Source organism: Capsicum annuum, chromosome 12 (assembly GCF_002878395.1).
Source record: "Capsicum annuum cultivar UCD-10X-F1 chromosome 12, UCD10Xv1.1, whole genome shotgun sequence".
NCBI classification, from domain to species: Eukaryota; Viridiplantae; Streptophyta; class Magnoliopsida; order Solanales; family Solanaceae; genus Capsicum; species Capsicum annuum.
In genome coordinates, this window is record NC_061122.1 from 223,765,811 (window position 1) to 223,791,080 (window position 25,270).

General features: G+C 34.4%; 2 protein-coding genes across 2 annotated transcripts; one reads left to right on the forward strand and one right to left on the reverse strand.

The window, feature by feature from the left end:
- Nucleotides 1-997: 997 nt before the first annotated feature.
- On the reverse strand, nt 998-15,724 carry LOC107851137 (pyrophosphate--fructose 6-phosphate 1-phosphotransferase subunit alpha). The gene is made up of 19 exons (XM_016696064.2): nt 15,534-15,724; nt 7,065-7,237; nt 6,521-6,633; nt 6,184-6,258; nt 5,989-6,102; nt 5,838-5,905; nt 5,565-5,648; nt 5,103-5,156; nt 4,814-4,894; nt 4,607-4,700; nt 4,451-4,524; nt 4,121-4,231; nt 3,980-4,024; nt 3,835-3,891; nt 2,882-2,986; nt 2,207-2,323; nt 1,914-2,017; nt 1,571-1,736; nt 998-1,444 (listed from the first exon to the last, which is right to left on the reverse strand). The coding sequence occupies exons 1-19, from the start codon at nt 15,621-15,623 to the stop codon at nt 1,316-1,318; spliced, it is 1,854 nt and encodes a 617-aa protein (XP_016551550.1). The 5' UTR covers nt 15,624-15,724; the 3' UTR covers nt 998-1,315.
- A 2,646-nt stretch (nt 15,725-18,370) lies between these two features.
- On the forward strand, nt 18,371-25,045 carry LOC107851128 (UPF0047 protein YjbQ). The gene is made up of 7 exons (XM_016696053.2): nt 18,371-18,742; nt 22,209-22,269; nt 22,385-22,479; nt 22,560-22,593; nt 24,137-24,191; nt 24,275-24,317; nt 24,700-25,045. The coding sequence occupies exons 1-7, from the start codon at nt 18,554-18,556 to the stop codon at nt 24,769-24,771; spliced, it is 549 nt and encodes a 182-aa protein (XP_016551539.2). The 5' UTR covers nt 18,371-18,553; the 3' UTR covers nt 24,772-25,045.
- The last annotated feature ends 225 nt before the right edge of the window (nt 25,046-25,270 follow it).

Here is a 25,270-nt window from a genome sequence, read left to right on the forward strand (position 1 = left end):
CTAACTTTGAACCATAGATATTTTTCCTCCTTTATCTCAGTTGACTTTTTAAATGACTACTTTATCCTTACATTATCGATAAGCAAATGATATTATATAATTAAACAAATATTATTTTCTAGATGAAAAAGAAAAGTGATAAATTGATTTAATGTATATTACATGTGAAAAATATTGATTTAACGTATATTACATTAAATGATGTTCTATAATGAAATAAATGAACAAAATACAAAATTAATTCTTGTTTTTTTCACTTATTTTAAAACTGATTAATTCTTTTTTTTTTTTTCAATAAGTGAAAATTACTGACCAAATATATATATGCAAATTACCTCATAGGACGCATATATCTAACTTTATGATAGTTTAAGCATCTACTTGCACACCCAAAATTGGAGAACATAGATGTCAGAAGCGGCCAACTTAAAGGGCACGCTTATGTATTATGTTATAAAAAAAAATCTAAAAAGATTTACAAAATAACCTACCTAGTATAATCTCAGGTGAGGTTTGGAGAGCATAATGAAGAACAGGTTTAATTTTAAGGAAGAGGAGTAAAAAAGTAATGATAAAAATAATGAAAAAAGGAAAGTATATTGGTAAGAGAATAGACAAATACAAAAACAATACTTTAAATTACAATTAAATTATTATTTATGAAAAATATTTAAACATGGAGTGAAGGCAAAAGAACATAAACAATACTGTAAATTACAATTAAATTATTATTTATGAAAAATATTTAAACATGGAGTGAAGGCAAAAGAACATATGTTACATATATTTCCAATGATCATCCTCTTTTTACTAAGTGGGAGATTGTTTGAGAACCCTCGGGCCAACTCGGTGCACTAACGCACCTCACTATGAGCGGGGTCAGAAGGAGGTCTATTTTAAACAGACTTACCCGGCATTTCGGCAAGAGACTGTTTCCATGGCCTAAACCCGTGATCTTCCTAGTCAATGGCAGCGACTTTATCTATTACACCAAAGCTCCCCTTCAAGGAACCTATCATTATAAATCATGTATGATAGGTTATGCATATATTGTCACACAATCCGACCAACATTGTTACCCCTTAAAACCACAATAAATGCAATCTTCTCACCATTATTCGACTCATCAAAATTTCAAAAGCACAAATAAAGAAACAAACTAAGTTGAAGGCCTCTATAATGTCATACAATCCGACTAACATTTCTGCAACTAAATAAAGTTCCATTGGAGAAAAAAAGAAAGGGCTGTGAATTCTATTAAGTTTGACAAATAGGACTTCCTCTAATTTCCGCAAGGTTAAAGGGGCGTTCTCATCTAGAATGGTGTGTTCGCGTTGCTTGAAGGGGAGGCCATCACAGAAAGAATGTCTGTGACAGAAGACATGGCACTCAATGCAGCTTTCAGGACATCTTGTGAGCATCCAGGCTTCACGATTGTACGAACCTATAAAATGAAAAGGCATGCACCAAACCAAGGTTAAAAAAGTGAACGTAACCTTATCGCCAAAGCTTGGAAATTATGCTATAATTTTATATAAAGAGTAAAATATTAGGGTTTAACAGTCATTACCTTGTCCAAATACTCTTGCAATTTCTTAATACGACCCATGTAATCCTGATCTTCAACGCAAAGAGTTACAGCCTTTGCGTCAGCACCAGGCCCATCAAACTGGAGGGGCCCTGGGTTTCTATAAACATCATCGAGCAAGAACTTTGACGCATTTTGACTCAATAATCTGCACCAAAATAAAGAGACACATCAGTTATATGCACAGAATTCACTTCAGAATGCCAGTTCTTAAGAGAGGTTTTCCTCGGAATTTACTGTCCACTTTCTACTTTTCAACCACAAAATTTCAACTCCCTCTTAGGCTTTACTTGTAAACAAGCCAAAATTCAGGAAATTGACATACTCATATGCTTTGCCCTTCAAATCCACAGTGGCTAGATGCAGAGCAGGCTTTCCAATTGATGCCTTGCCAGGACCACGACCATACCGCTTCACAGTCATCATAGCCTAGAAGTAAACCAAACAGTGATAAGTTCAATCTTTTTCCTCTTTTCTTCTGTTCCTTTTTTTTGTGGGTAGTGGACAGTGTGAAACCTTAAATATAACTATTACAGCTTCACAAAAGGTAGATAAACTTTACTGTTTACTCAACAAGTTCCAATTGGACATCAGTACAAAATAAAGGAAGGAGCTTACAGTTATAGGAGCAGCTCCACAGCGCCACTTGTTGACGGGATTCTTCAAGTTAGTCAATGTGGCCATGTAACCATTGAGGCCAGCAGCCAAAATATGATAGCAGACGTGACCGAGTACCTGGCATGTAATTCTTGTTACTATCTTTCTGATTCTATAGTAATCTTATACTCCCTCTATCCCAATCTATGTTATGTACTTCCCTTTTTAGTTTGTCCAGATCTTCCTATATTTACAAAAAATTTACTTTAAACTTCCCATTTTACCATTAATGAGTTGATTTATAGCCCATACAAATGTATATTACTTCATCTGGTTTTGACTTGACACAAAATTTAAGAAAGGCTTTTGATCTTGTGGTGTTAAACTAAAGATATGTGGAATATACCAAAATGCTCTTTAATCGTGTGGATCTTAAACATGCCACATGGAAAGTTGGAATTAAAGAGTAGCCAAAAAAGAGGAAGACGCATTCTTTTTTAAATGGACTAAAAAGGAAAGTAAAACAAACAAATTGAGACGGAGGGAGTACTTGTTTAGACCATAAGGTTCAAAAGTCTTTCTCTTTTTCTAACACCACGTGCCAGTCCAACAACATTGTATAAAATATGACGGAGGGAGTTTGTCTCAACTTCAAAGAAAAAGAAAGGAAAAGCTAGGAAAACAAATAAAACTTACATATGCATAGTCACAATCAAACTTTGATGGCAATGATCCCCGAGCTTGATAACCAAAGAAATGGCAAATAGCGTTAAATTTCTTTCCCTTGTAAGTTCCTTCCTTCTGTAAAGTCATACAAGATACAAAACAGGTTATGTAAAGGTAACGCTGACCAAGGCAGCAAATATGTGGGATTCACTTTTTCAAATGACCAGTTATTAGAAGTAATAACAATGATTTTGAAGCAAACAAAAGTTTACAAAGAAAGACTGCTCAGTGAAAACATAGCAATGGCTGAAGGATCTGTATGAAATATTAAGTAACAAACTTATATGTTCAAGGAATTTGAGTAATAGCAATGAACATGGTTACGTAGTCAATACTAGTAACGGAAACGTTTGTAGTCAATACAGCATGATTTTAAGCTTCTGATGAAGGACCACATGAAATAGCCATACCCAGTCTAAGTCTAAGTCTAAGTCAAAGCTAATGAAGAGTTCATGTAACATAACCATGTTTTTGGGGAGGAAGATTTAGCAAGCAGCTTTAAGATTTAGCATTCCAATGTAAAACGTCATGAAGAAGAGCTGTATTTCATGAAATAAGGAAACAGAAAAACTTGACTGATTTTTCCACCACTCCAAACTTGCACAAACGTGGTCCTTAATTCTCTATGAAAGACGGTATGATTTTGTATTAAAGAAAATCATCCTTGTAACTTTGCATCAAATAAATTTGCCAAGAAATGTAACACAACTAGTCAACAACAATGTAGAGGTTGGCAGAAGTCAGTGAGCTACTTACTGTACAAGCTCAAAAGCTTTTGTAGTAAAACAACATACATACCCTTACTAAAATTTCTTTCCTGTTTAGAGATGGGATATTTCATTTATTTGCCCCTATTGAAAAGCCATACAAAACATTACATGCAACACAATGCATTTCGGAATAGAGGAAGAGGGAAGCTATACCATTCGTTTATTCATTTCATTTTCCACAAGATGAGCTAGAAGTTTCTCGGTTTCAATCTGAGAGGAAGAATAAAAGAATAATCAACTAAAAATTTATAGTTCATACATATCACCAAACACACCATCCAAAGGGAGAATTAGTTACCTGTGATAGCTGAGCTGAATCATCTGATTCAGGGTGCAAGAGGAGCTACAGCATAATAAATACTTCTTATAAGAACTATCCAAGTGAAACTTAATATCTGCCATATCTGAGTACTTAGTTCCAACAATACACAAGTGGTACCTGCTTTTTTATAAATGGCGGCAAGAACTCAAAGAGCGCAGATGCCCAAGGTGATAGTTGAGAGGAAATCTTATCAGCAGAAACGCCTTGTGTGAGCAAACCATGAATTTCCTGTAACATAGGATCATAACAACGCACTATGAAAACCAAAAATTCCATTTCCAAAAAAAGAATCATAGAAGCCCGCCAATTGAGGTTGGGAAGTGTTTCTGTTTTGGCCAAGTTGTTCTCTTTCCCCGTTGTTTCTTTTTTCCTTGGGTGAGTGAGAGGGTTTGATAAGGAAAACTGGAAGGTAGGCTAAGAAATAAAACTCTTTTATTTGGATTTTACCTGCAGTAGAGCATATACTTCAGGAATACTTTCAATAAGTCCCTCTGGCAATAGGATCACACCATGGTTTTTATCTAAATCCAAAAACTCAGTGAGCAGAAAATTTAGTTGGAAAAACACCTCAAAGACAACAAAGAAAACGTAAATTTTTCGTACCTTGTTCAGCCCTAGCTTGAACTGCATCACAAATTTTGTGTGTGATGTCAAAAAGAGTAAGCTTTGATGCAGCTACCTCCTCACCAAGAATTACCTGCAAGATCATTTATTAACACTTCTTGATAGAGAATGCTTGCAAGTTCTAAGCGATCATGTCATAACAGCATTATCACTTCATTAGTTTTTCAGTGAAGCTGTAAAACAAACCATATTAGGATGTGACTGCAGAGTACATTCTAAGGCAACATGTGATGCCTTTCGCCCCATGAGTCGGATGAAATAGTAGTACTGAAAAGAAAAGATTACCAGGTTATAGTAAAAGAATGACAAAAGACAGAGATAGGAAATATAAAAGTTAAGGTTGTAAACATAAACAACACAGTCAACACCAGCAAAACAAAATCATATAACAGAAACGAAACCCACCAGAAACATAATATTTAATTAACCTACTATTCCATATAAATTGGAAGAGATGTGAAGAACATGAAATTACCTTTTCCGCAGAGAGCGCATCAGTGCACATATTGCTAATGAGTTGGGAGTTGACCTAAGATGAACACAAGGATAATAATAAGCTTCTTCCCAAGAAAACATTTTTATAATTTATTAGCAATTTATTTCAGTTGGAGCATGCAAATAGCATCATAACTAGGAAAACAAGGAGTATTTTCTCAGGTAGAAGTCATCAAAATGACCTACAAATTTAACACTCAGTATATGCTGAATGTATTTCACCTCAAATTCCATCACATATAGAATAACGAGTAAAATGAACACTCAACCTGCCCATCACCATAAAAAAGACCCTCAAAGTTAAAGTGGAGAGCTTGAACACAAGTCTAAATGGAAATGCCTCTCAAAGGAAAAGGCGTTAGATGTTAACTATGCATATTCTAGAAAAATAGTCCTTACATGAATGCTTCCTTTCATATAATTGGTATAATTGGACTAATACCTTGCATATTGTGTCAAAACCGACATTTGCTTCAACAAACTGATTCTTTAGATCTCCATTTAATGTAACAGGAACTCCAACCACCTGGAGAAAAAGACAATCAGAAAGTATGAACCTTCCATATTGAGAGGATAAAATGGAATAGAACGCCTAGGTTAAACTGGAATACTGCAAAAGTATTTGGAGAAAAAGTAGGTTCTTCACTTCTATTCATGAAAAGCCAGACGCATAACAGTAAATTAGATAAAGATAACTGCCTCAACCCATGCATACTTTTGTTTGGCATTTTGCTTCGGCAAATGTTTCTGCCAGTTGAGCAGCATCAGTGTTTGATGTTACCCCTTCAAAATACAATGCATATGTTAGGATGTATATCTCTGTGTGTGCATGTCCATAATGAACCAAAACACTGCATAATAACTACCTCCAATAATGATAAGGGCATCCAATTTCAAAGATTTACATGCAGCCATTGCGGCATTAACTTGCTCGGTTGTTCTAATTTGATCTTTTGTCCGACCCAGAATGTCATAACCACCTTAATGGGGACAAATCAACTAATGATAAGTTTAAAGACAAAAGGGAGTAAATACCGACTTTATCCAAAACCAGATTCTACCTTGATTTTTATAGGTGGCAAGAACATCATTGGTGATCTCAAGGGTTTTCTGTGCAAATAAACCTTCAGAACCACCTGTTGCCATTTGAAAAGGAGTTTTTCAGCAGAAAAATGATGACACTTGGCATAACAAACATGAAACATGTAAGAGGGACCCATGTTAACCGTCATGAAGTAGGTCTTCTAAGAGTTTACTGCCTTGATGTCCCAATAATAGATGACAAGGAGATTTCAACCAGGAGTTGAAAACAATCTTGAATTCTAACAGATTTATTGCAGAGTGTATGGACAGACACATCACAGAACATAGAAAACCAACACCAAAAAGACTACTTACCCAGAAAACCAAGCAAAGTACTGTTAGGATTGTGAATTTTAAGGGCATCATGTATACCCCATATAACATTATGTCCACCGGGAGATTGTCTCCCACAGAAAACAACTCCAACCCTAAAAAGAAAAGAGTGAACACAATGAGAATGTTAGGAAACAGGATATGTTTATGATGTGCTTAAAAATGAATAAAGCTCATTTCAAGGAAATCCATGTCTCTGTGAATTTCTGTCCTTATGTTTATAAGGAAACAAATACATCAGTGTTGATAGGAACCATTAGCTTTAGACTTTTAGTCCCCTCAGTTTGATTCTAAAGACAGCAAGCGCAAGAGGAATTCCAAAAACAACTAAGAGGAAGGAATTGTTTCTTTTTTTAATGCGTAGCTAAAGGGAAGGAATTGTTAGTCACCGAAACAGAATAATTGTCATACACCTTTGTTCAACATAGAATTGGAGAAAACATCTCAGGAACTCAACCCTGAAGTCATTGGTTACTAACTAAAGATTCTTTTTTTAATCAAGTAAACTAAAGATTATAATTCATACCTCTTTGCCGGATGCTCGGTGATTATCTGAGCACCAGTGACCTTGGCAGTTGCCCTAAGAAAATGGGCCAACGGCTGACCATAAGTGTGAGGAAAAGACCTACTTATGACATGTGCACCAGAGGGATCTGCTGCAGTGGTTGCATCACCTAGCTCTACCCGCACGGTAGTACCCTGTTGTAAACCAGATTTAATAAACTTCATAATTGAAGATAGAAAAATCTTTCATCCTTATATTTAGTAGAATTGAACTCTTTGAGTAGTTATCAAGTGCAAACACTTCAAAGAGCAATTTTTTAGTGAATATCAATATCATACATACAAAGAACTGGCAGCATATTTCATTACCAATCCAGTGGAAGTTGGTAATATCAAAATGAAGACCCGTCTAACAGAATAATCCAATAAATGAATGAAAAACTTTAAAATACATTATCACCTACGTGAACAGAAGTCCATACATAATCTGTTCTTGATTTGTACTAAGAAAATAACTGCAGCATACACAAGTAACTGCAGCATACACATGTTCTGATGGAATAAGGACACCATATACAAAGTCTACCTTGGTGATCCCTCAAACAAGAAACAATCAGCATCACTTCCTAGAGGCACTTGACAGGAAAGTAGAACGCAGTTTCTCTTTTCTTTTTTCTTTTAATAATCAAAAAATCACCAAGGACCATGGCTCAGTGAATAATGACCTGAGACAATCAGCATCTCTTCTTACACTCTGTTTGGATGGTTTTGACGTATTGTTTCGTAACGTATCGTATTGTATGTTATTGTGTTGTAATTTGTATTGTACCGGACTGTATTGTTTTAATATATACATCTTTTGGATAGATTGTATCATTTTCCGTTTTTACATAACCTCATATATCAATAATTTGAAGGATAAACCTACTAGAAAAACAAGATATGGGGTAGGGCTACTATAAAAAGGTAGGATAAACGATAGAATAGAATTATAAAATAATAAGTAAAGGTAAAATGAGGAAAAAAAATATAAGGTAACAACGCGATACCACCAAATAGGTGGTTGGTTACATAAAGTGAGTTTTTTCATGGTTACCTAACCATGAAATTAGACCATATCATATATTTTAAGAAATAATCAAAACAAATATGGTACTCTTAGTAACAATATCATACTATACCATTGGTAACCACCATCCAAACAAAGTGTTAGAGGCGCTTGACACGATAGGAGAATGCATTCTCTCCTTTTCGTTTAATAATCAAGAAATCCCCGATGGCAAATGGCCCTTAGTTTAAAACTCGATCAATAACGAATCCACCCTACTGCCTTTCTCCACTGAACATACTCTCTTCTTTTTCTCTCACAGCTACTCTATCAACTTACTTTTAAATTTGGTAAATCATATATTAACACAAAGAAAAACTATGTCTCAGTCCCAAACAAGTTGAGGTCCGCTATGTGAATTCTAACTTCTTCACTTAAACTCGTTTCATATCATCATCATACTAATAAATCACATATAAACACAATGACTAAAAAAACAAACAAAAAATTGTCTCCACTAAGAACAAGATCATCTTTTTTTGTGATAACTATAGTGTCTGAGCGAGGCCAACTTGTGCGGACCTCGACTAATTCCACAGGGTACGTGTCACCTCCCAGCAACAAGTAGCAACAAGTACCAGGTAACTCAGTCCACCAATGCTAGGACAAATGTAAAGAAATCACCTTTGAGTTTTTGTCACTGCTTGAACCTGAGACCTCATGATTTTCTACCACTTCATTGACCACTAAACCACCTAACATTTTTATCTTTAGCGGGAATTGAACCCGAGACCTCATGCTGTTGGTGAAATTACAATAAACTTACAACTGAAGAAAATATAAAAGACTATCTTCTTCCTCGGCTGAGGTGCGGATATCTCGCTCTCTTTAAGGAGATTCAAGTCCACTGCAGCAAATTTGTTTCACCTGTCCAGCAGTAATCTTTTTGACTTGTCCAACAGTGTCCTCACAATAACTCAACAACTCTAGACAAGAGTTGAGTTCAAAGCTCCACAATAAGAACACCTCCCTTCAACTAATAAACTCTCTTATTAGACTAATTTTTTTTATTGAACACTACATTAACTTCTATTTGTGTTCTAATGTCTTCAAAACAAATGAGCTGAGAAGCTCTTTATATAGGCAAAAAACAACCTACATTGATGACATCCAATGCTGCTGCCAAATTTGAAAGATTGCAGCCACCAATGTTGAATGAATGAGGCAGTCAAGCTGCCAAATTTGAAAGATTGCAGCCACCAATGTTGAATAAATGAGGCAGCCAAATTGCCATGCACATTTATTCAATATTGTCAAGTCTAGACAGTATTGGTTTTTCTATTACTTCTTAGGGGAAATAAAAAGCTACTGCTTACAACTCAGAAAGAAAGAACAATTAAGGAGAATTAAGAAATTAGGCAGCAGTAATAGAAGAACCAATATTGTCTAGGCTTGACAGACTTGACAATATTGAACAAATGTGCATGGCAATTTGGCGGCCTCATTCATTCAACATTGGTGGCTGCAATCTTTCAAATTTGGCAGTTTGGCTGCCTCATTCATTCAACATAGGTGGTTGCAATCTTTCAAATTTGGTAGCAGCATTGGATGTCATCAATGTAGGTTGTTTTTTGCCTACATAAAGAGCTTCTCAGCTCATTTGTTTTGAAGACACTAGAACACAAATAGAAGTTAATGTAGAGTTCACAAAAAAATAAAATTAGTCTAATAAGAGAGTTTATTAGTTGAAGGGAGGTGTTCTTATTGTGAAGCTTTGAACTCAACTCTTGTCTAGAGTTGTTGAGTTATTGTGAGGAGGTTGTTGTATCCTGGAGGGGACAAGTCAAGAAGATTACTGCTGGACCGGTGAAACAAATTTGCTGCAGTGGGCTTGCATCTCCTTAAAGAGAGCGAGATATCCGCGCCTCAGCAGTAGTCTATCATATTTTCTTCACTTGTAATTTTTCAGTTGTAAGTTTATTGTACTATCACTTTTTATTCTTTTTATTTTTCTATTAAACTGATTTTCAACTTCATGGAGAAAAGTTTTAAAATTCTCAAATGCATCACTTTTATTTTTCATTAAGTAAACATGTGTAAACTTAGAAAAATCATCAATGAAAGTGATAAAATATCTATTTCCCCCACGAGTTAAAATTCCATTAAGTTCACAAATATCAATATGAATTAATTCTAATAATTCAATTTTTCTTTCAACTTGAAAATGAGGCCTTTTTGTGATTTTGGATTTACTACAAGCCTCACATTTTTCAAAGTTCTTTTTGATCATTAGAATTAATCTTAGACTACTCATGATTCCCACATAGCGTTCATTTATATGACACAAACGAGCATGCTAGAAATTAGTAGAAGAAAACATATAAACAGAAGTAGATGTTTATTCATTTCAACATTCAACTTGAACATACCATCATATGCATACCCCTTTCCCACAAAAATGTTTTTCTTAACAATCACATACTGATCAGATTCAATAATCTGTTTGAAGCCTGTTTATTAAGAAGAAAATTAGACATCAATTTTTTTCTCATAGAAGGAGTATAAAGTACATCTTTTAAGATTAATACCCTTCCAGAAGTAAACCTCAACTCGACATCTTCCATTCCAAGTACTTGAGTTGTGGAAAGGTCATAAGCCAAATTTGGGATATCTAAGAGTTTAGGGTTGCTTAGCCTATGTAAGGTTAATGGATCCTAAAATCTCTAAGTTGGGTAAAAAAGTTACTACTTGTGCTTTTCTTGGTTATGCTTCAAATAGTACGGCCTATAAAATTTTTAATCTTGAAGATAGTGTGATAATATAATCAAATGATGCTATTTTTCATAAAAATAAATTTCCTTTTGATTTTAAAAATAGTGGGGGTCTAAGGACTAAGGAAAATATTGTCACTACCTAGTTCTTCCACTTCTACTTTAAAAAATAAAGAAAATGATGATTTTGAGTTAAGAAGAAGTAAACGAGATAGAGTAGAAAAAGATTTTGGTTCTGATTATTATGTTTTTAACGTTGGAGATGACCCACTCACTTTAAAAGAAGCTTTGTCTTGACATGATGCTATTTTCTGGAAAGAGGCTGTAAATGATGAAATAAAATCGCTAATTTCCAATAAAACTTGGAAGCTAGTTGATTTACCACCGAGTTGTAAAACAATTAGATGTAAATGGGTCTTACGTAAAAAATTAAAACTAGATAGATCTGTTGATAAATACAAAGCTAGGCTAGTGGCTAAAGGTTTTAAACAACCAGAAGACCTAGAATTTTTCGATACCTTTTCACCGATAACTAGAATTACATCCATTAGACTTTTAGTTGCTATTGTGGCAATTTTTGATCTATAAATTCATCAAATGTAGGTAAAAACTGCTTTTTTAAACGGAGACCTAAATGAGAAAATTTACATGGAACAACCCGAGTGCTTTGTTGAGGCTGACCAAGAAAGCAAAGTGGGTAACTTAATAAATCCCTATATGGATTGAAACAGGTACCAAAGCAATGGCATGAAAAGTTTGATTCATGATGTGATTCTTGCATGATTGATAATGGTTTTAAAACAAATGAGTGTGATAAATGCATATATCATAAGTCTTGGAATAATACGCATGTTATTATTTGCCTATATGTTGATGATTTATTGATCTTTGGCTCTAACATAATATTATTGATGAAACTAAAAATATTCTTAGAAGCCATTTTGAAATGAAAAATCGTGGTGAGGCAAATTTTATTCTAGAAATAAAAATTACTAGAACATGATATGGAATTTTTCTTGACCAGTCACAGTATATTGAGAAAATATTAAAAAAATATAATTTCCTTGATTGCAAGCATGTTGCAACTCCATTTGATTCTAGTATTCACTTGTTTCCTGTTGAAAGTGAAAATGATGTTATAAATCAAGAGGAATACACTAGCATAATTGGAAGTTTGAGATATGTGACTGATTGCACTAGGCCTGGTATTGCATATGCAGTAGGAGTACTTAGCAGGTTTACTAACAAGCCAAGTAATGAATATTGACATGCTATAACAAGAGTAATGAGATATTTAATTGGAACGAAAAATTATGGTTCGTTCTATAAAAAATATCCTGTTGTACTTGAAGGCTTTTGTGATGCGGATTGGAACACTTTATCAGGTGATTCCTTATCCACTACTGGTTATGTTTTTACTTTGGGTGGTGGTGCTATTTGTTGGAAGTCTAAAAAACAAACAATTATTGCTAACTCTACCATGGAGGCTGAACTAATTGCTTTAGCTTCAGCTAGTGAGGAAGCGAATTGGTTGAGAGATTTGTTATTTCAAATACTTTATTTTGAAAAACCAATTCCTCCTATATTAATTCATTGTGATAGCACCGCTGCAATTGATAGAGTTCAAAACCATTATTACAACGGTAAATCCAAACCTATAAGGAGAAAGCACAGTAGTGTGAAATCATATTTGACAAATGGTACCATCATTGTTGATTATGTCAAATCTTATGATAAGATTGCAGATCCATTGACTAAGGCCTTAGCAAGAGAAAGGTCTGGAGCACGTCGAGGGGATGGGATTGAAGCCTATTGAATCTTGAGTCATATGTGAGGAAACCCAACTTGGGGACTAAAGATCCTATAACCAGGTTCAATGGGAAAAACGAATCACATGATGACTTATTGTGATAAATGCACTATTTATTTATCCCTCCCTATGATGTGAGTGCATTAACCTGTAATGATGGTGAGGTTGAATTTATAAAACTCTTAATGAAAATCTGTAGCTCGTATAAGTGGGGTGCTAAATTACAGGAGCACTCTAGACGGATTTCACCTATGTGAGTGTGGGGGTAGGTCGCTTCCTATGAGAATTAAGCTCATTCTCAAAAGACACTCATTAAAACCGAAATAGCACATGGCCGTAATGTGCTGGCTAAAAAGCTCATGTCAACACCTTGACTATTATGTGTAAGCAGTAACTTTTTATTTCCCCTAAGCTTTCATAGTTCAAGTCTGAGACCACTAAGATTCTGGAATAAAAATTACCGTTTTACTAAGTGGAGGTTCAATGCAGAGCACACCTTCATTATGCATGGTAGTCTTCCTTCAACTAGTGGACTCTCTTGTGTTAATATTAAAATGAGTGGTAGACCAAGTTCAAAACTTTATAATGATCGTTGGCGAGCTCAGGTCGGAAGAAGTCAAAATTGGAGATAACCTTATTGTTTGTGGCATAATTGATAAACTTCCATCTTCGTAGAAGGAATTTCAAAAAACTATGCACCACAAGCAAAAGGAAACTTCTCTTGAGACTTTGATAATGAGAATCTGTATGGAAGAAGAAGCAAGGGGTCAAGATGCACTTAAGGAAACAGAAGAAAAAAACATCACACCGAAGGTAAATTTAACTTCTTCAAGTAATGCTACCCCTGAATCTAACAAAAATACTATTTTGAAGCCAAAGAAGAAAAAATTCAAGAAAAATGATGGTAGACATCCCAAGTACAATAATGGTGAAAACAACCAAGCAAAAAATCAACATGTACAACAAAAAGGACCGTACTTTGTCTGCGGCAAGAGTGGGTATATTGCTCGATTTTGCAGATTTTGAAAACGTGGACCAACACCTCTGGCAAACGTTACCGAAGAACCATTTGTGGCAGTGATAACAGACATAAACATGGTGGAGAATGTTGATAGATGGTGGACTGACTCTGGTGCAAACCGTCATGTCTGTTATGACAAAGACTGATTTAAAAAATATACAAATTTTGAGGAGCCCAAAACCATCATGCTTGGAGATTCACACACGTTACATGGCTGCAATTTTCAGCCTCCATAACTTCCCATCATTTCAACAATTGACACATTTGTTTTTCTTTCCAATTTGGCTGCAATTTTGAAGTCAAAAACAAGGTGCTGCTTTTTTGTTTCAAGATTGGCAACTACAAAGTAATGTCACCAATGACATCATGAACCAACATACTACTGCTATAAATAGAGCTCGAACACAGATAAGTTTATATAGAGTTCACAAAAAAAAAAAATTAGTCAAATAAGAGAGTTTATTAGTCGAAGGGAGGTGTTCTTATTGTGGAGTTTTGAACTCAACTCTTGTCCAGAGTTGTTGAGTTATTGTGAGAAGGTTGTTGTATCCTGAAGGGGACAAGTCAAGAAGATTACTGCTGGACCGGTGAAACAAATTTGCTGCAGTGGGCTTGAATCTCCTTAAAGAGAGCGGGATATCTGCGCCTCATCCGAGGAAGAAGATAGTCTTTTATATTTTTTTCACTTGTAATTTTCCAGTTGTAAGTTTATTGTAATTTCACCAACAACGCGCCTTAGCCGAGGAAGAAGATAGTCTTTTATATTTTCTTCACTTGTAAGTTTATTTTAATTACACACAACAATTTTAAGGAGATTCAAGCCCACTGCAGCAAGTTTATTTCACCGGTCCAACAATAATCTTCTTTGACTTGACCCCTCTAGGATACAACAACCTCCTCACAATAACTCAACAACGCTAGACAAGAGTTGAGTTCATGCTCCACAATAAGAACACCTCTCTTCAACTAATAAACTCTCTTATTAGACTATTTTTTTTTTGAAAACTCTACGTTAACTTCTATTTGTGTTCTTGTGTCTTCAAAACAAATGAGCTGAGAAGCTCTTTATATAGGCAAAAAAACAGCCTACATTGATGTCATTGATGACATCCAATGCTGCTGCCAAATTTGAAAGATTGCAGCCACCAACATTGAATGAATGAGGCAGTCAAATTGCCATGCACATTTGTTCAATATTGTCAAATCTGTCAAGCCTACTCAACCACTTCGCTGACACTAGACCACCGAGGCTAGGACATACGGCAAGAAATCACCTAATGTTTTGGTCTCCACTGAAATTTAAGCTTGAGACCTCATGTTTCTCAACCACTACGCTGCATCCTTCAGTGCTAGCATTAATTCTAATACAACAAGACAAACCTTACACCAAAAAACTATAACAAGACAAATATCAAAACAAATCCGATCTACAACATCAGATCTATTACTAAGTACATTATTACACCAAATCCAATCTACAAAATACATACATTTAGCCATTAATTATTCGCATACTTCTCAAAACGCTAACTAAATCAACAACAACAAAAACAACAACTTCAACAAATCACACTTCACACTACAGCAAAAAAAAAAAATACACAACTTCTCTATCCAATCAACAACAAAAAATTCTCCAAAAAATCACACTTTATACTACATCAAAAAAACAACGAAAAAATACAAAAAAAATATAAAAAATTAAAAAAAAAATACACAACTTCTCTATCCAAACAACAATAATTTGTCTAATAAATCACATTTCACACTACATCAAAAAAACAACGAAAAAATTCAAAAAAAAAATCAAAAAAATTCAAAAAAATAAATAAATACTTCACCTGAAGACAAGGAGGAAGTTCAGGCTGATAATGAGATCGAAGTTTTTGGAGATCAGAGAGTTCTCTAGCTATACCATAATCTGCATCCATTGTCAATGATAATTTTCACCAACTACCCACACTTCACTCTTTTTCTTTTGTTTGCCCGCTCGGAAAATACGGGCTTATATAGGAGGGATTAAAGGGTGGCGATATGACCAAGTTAGAAGACAAAATGATGAAAATGGTACTTATGTTTGGTATAAGTTCAAAATAGTCCCTTACATATATTTTTAAGTAATTCTGATCCTTTGAATTTATTTAAAAGTGGAAAAAATATAAATTCCGATAGTTTGAAACTTAATTATTGAAAATTTTAATATTTTATATAATTGCGGAAAATTTAATTTTAAGTCTGTCGACATACATTATTAGCTCCTATAATACATCCAACGAAGATATATTTTTTGCTTTATAAAGATACATAATTAGCTCCCGATACATTTCTCCGATTTCAAATTTGTCGATATACATAGTTAGTTCTTGATACATCCAACGAAGATACATAATTAGTTAAAATTTTTGTAATTACTTTGTAGAAATGAAAATTTATGTGAATATGTTAAGTTAAGGTTTATGTTATTTTTCCTAGTTTTTATTTACTTTGAATAATAATTCGATTTGTTAAAATTTTAGAGGAACAATGTCGAATAATCAATTAATTCGATCCTTTAGATTTTAGGGAAACAACGAAAATAAAGACTTGATCGAAATCATAGAAAAATTTCATCATATCTCAAAAGATGCAACACAAAAGAAAGCGGCTATATTAGACATCAAAAATGACAAAAATTGAAAAGCAATAGTCGCATCTCCAAATTAAGTGAGTTACCCACTAAATTATATTTTCAAGATTTTCGTAAAATTTAACGGATAGAGTTTATTAAATATTTGAGGAAGTTTAAAAATATTCACTTATGATTGATTTAGAGAGTGAAATATTTAGAGAGTAAAAACTATCGAGAAACATATTAAAAGAATTATTTCAAACCTACCTTGATCATAAGGACATTGCTCCTAAATAACAAAACAACCTCATTGCTTCTAAACTATGCGAAATAATTCAAAATTAGTTTTCATTAAAAATTAGAATTAAACGTGTTCTTGTCGTTATCAATATGGGCTACATTTATCCCTATTTTCGTACGATCAAAGGCAGAGACGGACCTACATTGAGGCTAGCGGGTGCATGTACACCCGTTAGCCTCGAGAAAAACTCTGCATATATGATTTGTATATCTATATATATAGCAGAGTATTATGTTAAATATATGTTGTGCACCCACAATAGCAACTAGGTTGGCTGGTGAGATGGTTCGGTATGCCACTTGAAAGTTGATCTTAATGTGTGATTGCTCAGGTTCGAGCCCCAGCAACAACGTTTTATTGCTCCTTTTGATATTTCCCAATTTTCTATTGCGTGATTGTTCTGGTTCAAACTCCAACAATAATATTTCTTTATTGCGCTTTTTTCTATTTTCCAAGTTTCTTTACACTTATTGTGCAAATGTATATATTTATTTTTTGATTAAAAAAGACTTCCTGCTTAGTAGTCATTTATTTCATACTTTTTCTTTTTTCTTTTATGTATTGTGGATATTATTGAGCTATTTTTTATTTTATTTCAAAATACAAGCTTCTCTCCAACTTCACAAGGCAGATATTCTCCCTAACTTCTATTGTATAAAATTTATTTTCTTTTAATCTTTTGATCATTGAGTTATTTTTTATTTAAAAAATTAGCAATTTAAAGTTTGAGGTAGGCTTAAATCAAACGTTACCCGTTACAACTATCTAGCAAACAAATCTCACGAATTTCATATTTTTTGAAAACTTTCTATTATTGTTCAAAATATAAAAGTACGTTGCATTTAAGTACGGTGAATAACACACTTTTGTCATATTAAATCTAATTAATGATATTCAATAATATTAAAATTTTGCTTATAAAATACTATAATTAATAAGTTTTCAAAGAAATGTATGTCGAACTTTGACACTATTAATTACTATATTTAAATATAGAGGTGCACCCGTCAAGCTTAGATCCTGGGTTTGCCTCTGATCAAAGGTTAGCGCTGATTATGAGTCCACCAATTAATTCGTAAGCTTTTTAGGCAAAGGTAAATCTAAATGTGTGGCTTGGTACTCAATAAAGTGAGTTGATCATGATGATGTATCTATTACTAATATGAAATTTGATATTTATTTTGTCAAATTAATCAAAATGCATGCAAATTGCCCAAGAAATCACTATTATAAACCAATAAGGGTTAAACAACATAAAATTCGACGGTTTGAGCTTAATGACGGTAAAATTTGACATTCTGCATAATTATTGACAATTTCGATTTTGAGTTTATTGAGACACATAGTTAGCTCTGAATACATTCTACGAAGATACACTTTTTTCCTTTATAAAGATATATAATTAGCTCTCGATATATATATTTTTTAATTTTGAATTTATCGAGACGCATAATATATCAAATGAAGATACATTTTTTCTTTGTAAAAAGATATATAATTAGCTTTCGCTGTATTTTTTTCGATTTTGGGACTGTTGAGATACATAATTAGCTTCCCGATATATCTAACGAAGATACATAATTAGTTGGCCCCCTCCAGACTCCACCAGGTGGGAATACACTGGGTTTGTTGTTTGTTTGTTTTGTTACTATGTAAGAATGAAAATTTGTGTAAATAAAATAAATTAAGATGTATGATTATGTTGTTTTTTCCAAACAATAATAATGGAAATTTGATATAGGATTTCACACTGAATATTTTAGTGGAAGGTAAGAGTTTTAAATTTGGACCATACACTTATTCAACCAAAAATACATTATAGGCCTCATTTTAAATCTTGCAAGTTCTTCTTTTAAAGCCCAAAATATCACTAGTATTCCCAACATTGGTCCAAATTCCCCCAAACTAGTAGTGAAAATTTTGTTCTTTTACTACAAAGCACTTGCAAGCAAATGCTTCCTCTTTCGTTCGGTGGAATTGCGAAGCCATTTTCGGGGCGGATCAGTGTAAAGTGTGAGTATACTATACCTTTGAGAACAACAATAAATAACCCTTCAGATTCCATGGCTTCACCAAAATGGGCTCAGAAAACTGTAACTCTTCCTCCTCAAAGGCGAGGTTGTCATCTTGTTACTTCCAAGGTATTCTGTTTGCTTATGATTAATTGTGAATAACTTTGTTACTCCATACGTTAGTCTAATTTATGAATGATATTTTTTCGCTTATTGAGATTCAATTTGACTAATTAGAAGGTGGTGGACAGAGTTACCTAGTACTTGTTGCCAGTGTGTGAAGTGCACAAGTTGGCCTGGTCACCATTCTTATAAATAAATAAATAAATAAGTTGATTAATTGGGAATAATTGTTACTCTATACATCGTCTAATTTATGTGATATTTTTCACTTATTGGGAGTCAATATGACTAATTAGAAGGTGGTGGTGGTGGACAGAGTTACCTATTACCTGTTGCTAGTGCGGAATGCACAAGCTGGCCTGGTCACCACGCTTTTAAATAAATAAATAAATAAGTTGATTAATTTTGAGTAGTTGTTACTCCATACATCGTCTAATATATGTGATATTTTTCGCTTATTGAGAGTCAATTTGACTTAGAAGTTGGTGGTGGACAGAGTTACGTAGTACATGTTGCTAGTGCGAAGTGCACAAGCTGGCCAGATCACCACACTTATAAATAAATAAATAAGTTGATTAATTGTGAATAATTTTGTTACGCCATATGTCGTCTAACTTATGTGATATTTTTCGCTTATTGAGAGTCGATTTGACTAATTAGAAGTTGGTGGTGGACAGAGGTACTATGCTAATACAAGGTGCACAATCAGCACGGTTATAAATAAATAAATAAATTGATTAATTATGAATAATTATTACTCCATATGTTGTTCAATGTATGTGAAATTTTTCGCTTATCTCATATCAATTTGACTACTTAGAATCTCATAGCCTGTTTGGTCAAAGCTTTTGGGAAGGCGAAGGGACTTATTTTGAAAAACTGAGTTGATTGGCCAAGCCGCCAAGCTTTTGGGTGCAAAATAAATGATTATGGGAGTAGTAGAAGTTGTTTACGGAAGGTAAAAAGAGTAGATTTTCTCGAAAGTGCTTTAGAGAAAAATACATTTAGAAGCACTTTTAAAAAGCTTAGGCAAACACTAATTGCAGATTAATAAAAGTTTTTAAAATTTATTGGTCAAACACAAACTGCTTCACAGCAAAAATACTTTAAAAAAAAAATTGAAAAAGAAACACATTTCAAAATAAGTTGTTTTTAGGAATTTGACCAAATAGGCTATTAGAAGCTAAAATTTGATTACATTAACTCAATGTTGTAAAGTTTTGATATTCAAAAACTATATTGAAAAATCATTAATTTAAGCTATAATTGTATCATGAATAGCATGAAAAAAATTACATTTCAACATGTTGGTCTTTTACATAGTTTGAATCTCGAAAAGCAAGGAATGACACATAAACTGGGACTGGAATGAAGGGAGTAGAAAAAAACTGGCGCGTGTTTCCGAGCTGTAGATGATTAAGTTTTTGATTGATTGTTTGTTTCTTGCATGTTAAGTGAACGAAGATGTTACCAAGACTGCAATTTTAGAGAGATTTGGTAGTGTTAACATATGGCCTATGGGGTCGTTTCTGTAACTGAAACATTGGATGGTTGATATTTTGATGATCTCTACCTTATTGGTAGCAACTTATTTTTGTTCTTGCTTTCCGAAGAAATTGATGTTAGTAGTAAAGCTTGTTTTCTGACAACGGCACCTCAATTATCCCATCAACACCTGTTAACTCCCACCAACACGGGAATCGGGTAACTCTGTCCACCAAGCCTTAAGCAGATGGAAAGAAATCACCTAACTCCCTATGTCTTGTGATTTGAATTATGAACACACTTAACTGTCCGCTAGGCTACAACCTTGGTTGCTAATCCTATTATCTCAAATTAAACATACCCGCAAAATCGTGTCTATATTTGCTTGATTAGCTTTTATGAAACCAGGTTTCCTGTGCTTTACTTGACCCCTTGTTATGTCCATCATTTTAATTAGTTGCAGTTACTGAAAGTATTTGAGAGTACTATTGAACTTTAATCACATTATCCTGTTACGTTACCACTACCGACTCCATTGGTGAATTCGAAATGTGCATGATTGCTTAATAAGCTCTTACCGATCGAGTTATCCCAAGCTAATCTTCTACCGCCTGATCAGCCTGTAAAAATGTGTAATACGTTTCTCTTATTTTTCTAGCTGATGGAGGTCAAACTAATACATCCAGTTCATTTCTTATTCTCTATGCACAAAACAACATAGGATGGTTTGCTTCTTGGTCATTTCGTTAAGTATTATTTTCATAAAGCAAATAATTTCTTGGAAACCACCATTTGAGAATTCTAGTTTTGTTGCTGATAGTTCAGCTTAATCTTTGAACGACAAGTGGAAGAGTAATTGATTCAATTGGTTAATAGAATCATAATTTTTTTCATCTTTGTTACCAGTGGAAAGTTTTTTAAGTTTCCACTTTTCCATTTTTTTAGTTCGGAAAAAGATAAGTGAAGAGTTACTTCAATTGATTGTTCTGGGGAATGTTTTCAGCAATTTCGTAGTATAAATTCAGGTTTAGCTAAGCTTGCTTGTGGTTAGCCATGTGGGATGTGGGGGGTGGGGAGTGAGAAATAGATATCATTTTGGTAGGCGTGATCAACATGGACAGGATTATCTTTGAATTACATTTATCTTGTTGCTGTTAGTTCAGCTTAATCTTCGAATGACAAGTGGGGGGGTAATTGATTCAATTGGTTTATAGAATCATAATGTTTTTCATCTTTGTTATCGGTAGAAATTTTCTTAAGTTTGCACCTTCCCATTTTCCGTTATGTTAGTTCCAAAAGTGGAGAAGTTACTTCAGTTGATTGTTCTGGGAAATGCTTTCAGCAATTTAGTAATACAAATTCAAGTTTAGCTAAGGTTGCTAGTGTTTAGCCATGGGGTGGGGGTGGGTAGAGAGGAGTGAGAAATATATATCATGTTGGTGGGCATAATCAACATGGACAGGATTATTTTGAATTGCATTTATTTTGGCCCTTACAAGAATAAATGTGACAATAAAAACTGTGAAATTGAATGGCCTATTGGTTGGCTCACAAACTAAACTGACATGTTTTCTTACAAAAGTAGAATGTATTCGGCTTCCATTCTTACTCTTCTGGCTTATGAAACATCTTTTGATAAGGTGATATCCTGACTTCATATACAGTTACATGGGCAGTTATTAGCTTTAGTATTTCTAGCTACCTCACACACTTTTAATTTTCAGTTGCTAGGCTAGTGCTGCTATTATATTGATCAAGACATAATATGAAAAATGTTCTTATGATAACCTTATCGAAACTTGGGCATTCTGTACCTTGGTAGTGGAGCAACATGTCTCTATTTTCAAACGAAGTACTCACAGAAGAGTTAATTTCTCTTTCTCTTGCCCAATATTGTGTTCTATCCTCCCCCCCCTCCTCCTCCTCCCACTCCAACAAAAAGATTATGTTATGCTTCTGATTAGTAAAATCTTAATCTTTTCATCAGATTATGAAGGAAATTGGTCAAGAGATGTCAGGCTTCAAATGTGGCCTTGCTCATTTTTTCCGTAAGTGGCCTCATTCTGACATTTCATTTGAAATTCTTCTTTATGTCTCTTAATTGGCACAGTCATTTGCACCAGAAACTATTATGACTGAATTGTTAGCTGTGTGTTTAACCAGTGCAGCATACAAGTGCTTCTTTAACTATAAATGAAAATTATGACTCGGATGTTCGAGATGATACAGAGACATTTCTTAGTAGGGTTGTCCCAGAGGTAAGATTATTCTGCCAATTTGAGTATTTGTGGTTCATTGTTGCGGAGAGTCTCATTTTGTTTTAAAATGACAATATCAGGGGACATCTGCGCCATGGAAACATACTCTTGAGGGTAAGTGTGTCGCTTAATGCAATTCCTCTGTCTGCTATTTCTTTTCTTTTAGTTTTTGTTCATCAGGTGTGAGACTGGATTCTATTCCGGGGGTTGTATAGTAGTTTCCATTTCTTGACTCTATTAAGATTTAAGAGTTTGTGCTCAGGCCTAAGATGCTTAATAAGCCAACATGGCTGTATTATCGGGAGTGAACGTTCCAGCTTAAGAAACGGCATTTTCAATATAATTAAGTAGCATAAAACTCCACAAATTACTGGAAAATGTAGTAATCTTTGAAAAAACAAAACCTAATATCCTCTTGTAAAACTGCGAGAAACTCAAAATGTTTCATCAATGTATCTTCAAAATGAAGAAAACTTACATCTTGCAGAGAGAAGGTATGGAATCAAAATACATGAGATCCATAGTAGTCCTCGGGCTGGCATTGCCATGATCCCCCTTTTAAGCAGTCCGAGTTAGCACCTTTCAGTGTGATTTACATCTACAGATGTGTTCGCAATACAAGAAAACCTAAGATGAAATGGAATGAGAATCGAGACATTAAGAGACTAGCAGAGAGAAGAAAAATGAGATAGAGAAGAATCACTACATGAATGTTCCTAGTACTGGGAGTCATTGATAAAAAACTGGTGAGTCTGGTTATAACTAGATTGAAATCGATATGAGTTTAAGATAAAAACATGTAAAGGGAAGGCTGCAATGCTTGCAAATGAACAAAGAGAATGAATGCTTGGAATGTAATGTAGCTTGTTAAATAAAATGAATGAAATTGGAAGTTGGAAGGGAATGACTCTTGCATAGGTGAGAAAGAGAGTAGTGTGTTGGAGAAACTGGAGCGGCAAAGGAAGTAAACATGGGATCTAGGTTTTACTGCTTAAGGTTTTGCTCGAGATTCAAGAAGGTAAGAGAATTGTCTAGGGATATAACTGATCGGAGATTGCAATTGAGCTAAAATGTAGCTTTGTTCTCGATATCCAATTAATGTACATCAGCGACATTGTAGAACTTGTGAATGATATTCAAATGGAATTCGTGCACCAACTAATCTAACAATGTACAATGTAGCTAACCAATTGGATTCAAGCTTCAGCTTACTTCAAACTTAATTTCTAGCTCAATCATCACTTACATCAGCATCCAGTTCGCTTCCTCATGTGATGCATAGCTAGACTGTTGATTCTCGTTGTACATTAATTTTTCATTAAAAAGTAAAATGAAGAAGATTGAAAAATGACTATCTTAACATGATTGAAGAATTTCCCTCTCTTACTGCATTTTAGTTGTCTCTGGAGGTCGTCAGAGTCGGTTTAATGTCTAGAAAAATTATCTGTTTATTCCTTGTTGATGATTCAGACTTCCATTCGGCAGATTGTGTCCTGCCTACTGATAATGCCACCACTTATTTACCTAAGTAAAATATTCTATTGAATAACCATTGATCTTCCAGATTGAATTTATCTTTTTCTTTCCTCCTTGGTTAACTTGTCTTTCTCAATTTTATTAGTTGTTATTTGACGTTGCCATGTTGCAATTTTGACAGGGCCAGATGACATGCCTGCACATATTAAGTCATCGATGTTTGGCTGCAACCTCACGTCTGAATATCTCCTTGTTTTAATCCATATATTTTGCCGCACCTCCTCCATATACTGATATTTAACATGTCTTGGATTTTCAGGATACCAATCACAGATGGAAAGCTAAACATGGGAACCTGGCAGGTACTTGTGCCTCTTTCCAGGTCATTTGATTTGAGCATGCCTAGAACAATGAAATCAACACGTTTACCTTTATGTTGCATTGTGTGTTCTGTTAAAAAGCAGATTGTTAAATGTGTTACAATCTATTGTCGATAACCAAGTTGTTACACATAGTGCCAATTCTTCCCTGTCTTGATGAACATGTAATTGTCAATTACACATTTGGCGGGATCGTAGAGATCCAAACCATCACAAGGATAAAAAGCTTTCCATGGAAACGGTTCTTACCAACTTTCAATTGTTCTATTCTATCGAAGACAAGACCATTACATGTCTATTTATTCACTCCTAACTGTAAGACTTCCAAGGTATGATGAACAACTAATGTTTTTCTGAATCTCAGGGCTTATGGTTGTGTGAGCATCGTGATTCGGCTACCCCACGTAGAATTGTGATCACCCTGAATGGCATCTGAAGCCGCTAAAGTGAAGTGTTAAAGAAGTTCAACGAGCTACCAACGTCTTATCTGAAATCGTCATATGTAATACCTATTACACTGTCCTTGGGTGTGATGTTTTTCTAGTCCATTTTAGTTTATAATGATATGGAAGTGATGAAAGCCTCTTGGCCATTTCTGTTGTACACCTACTATGTTGTTTCTGTGTCCCATTTTCTTTATGACCAATGTATTTCCATTTACTCAAATATTCCACAATTTTATCCTTGTCAATGAAGTGGGTTGAGAACCATAAGATAGAGACAGAAACACTAGGTGATTTCTTCTCATGTCCTGGCCTTGGTGGGCAGAGTTACTTGATCCTGTTGCTGATGGAAGGTGATATGTATCCGTAGAATTAGTCGAGGTGTCCACAAGTTGATCCAGACACCACAGTTTCCAAAAAAGAAAAAAAAATTGTCATTCTATTCTAAAGAGAACAATGGTTCACAAGCTTCTCGTCCACAAGCTCCTATGT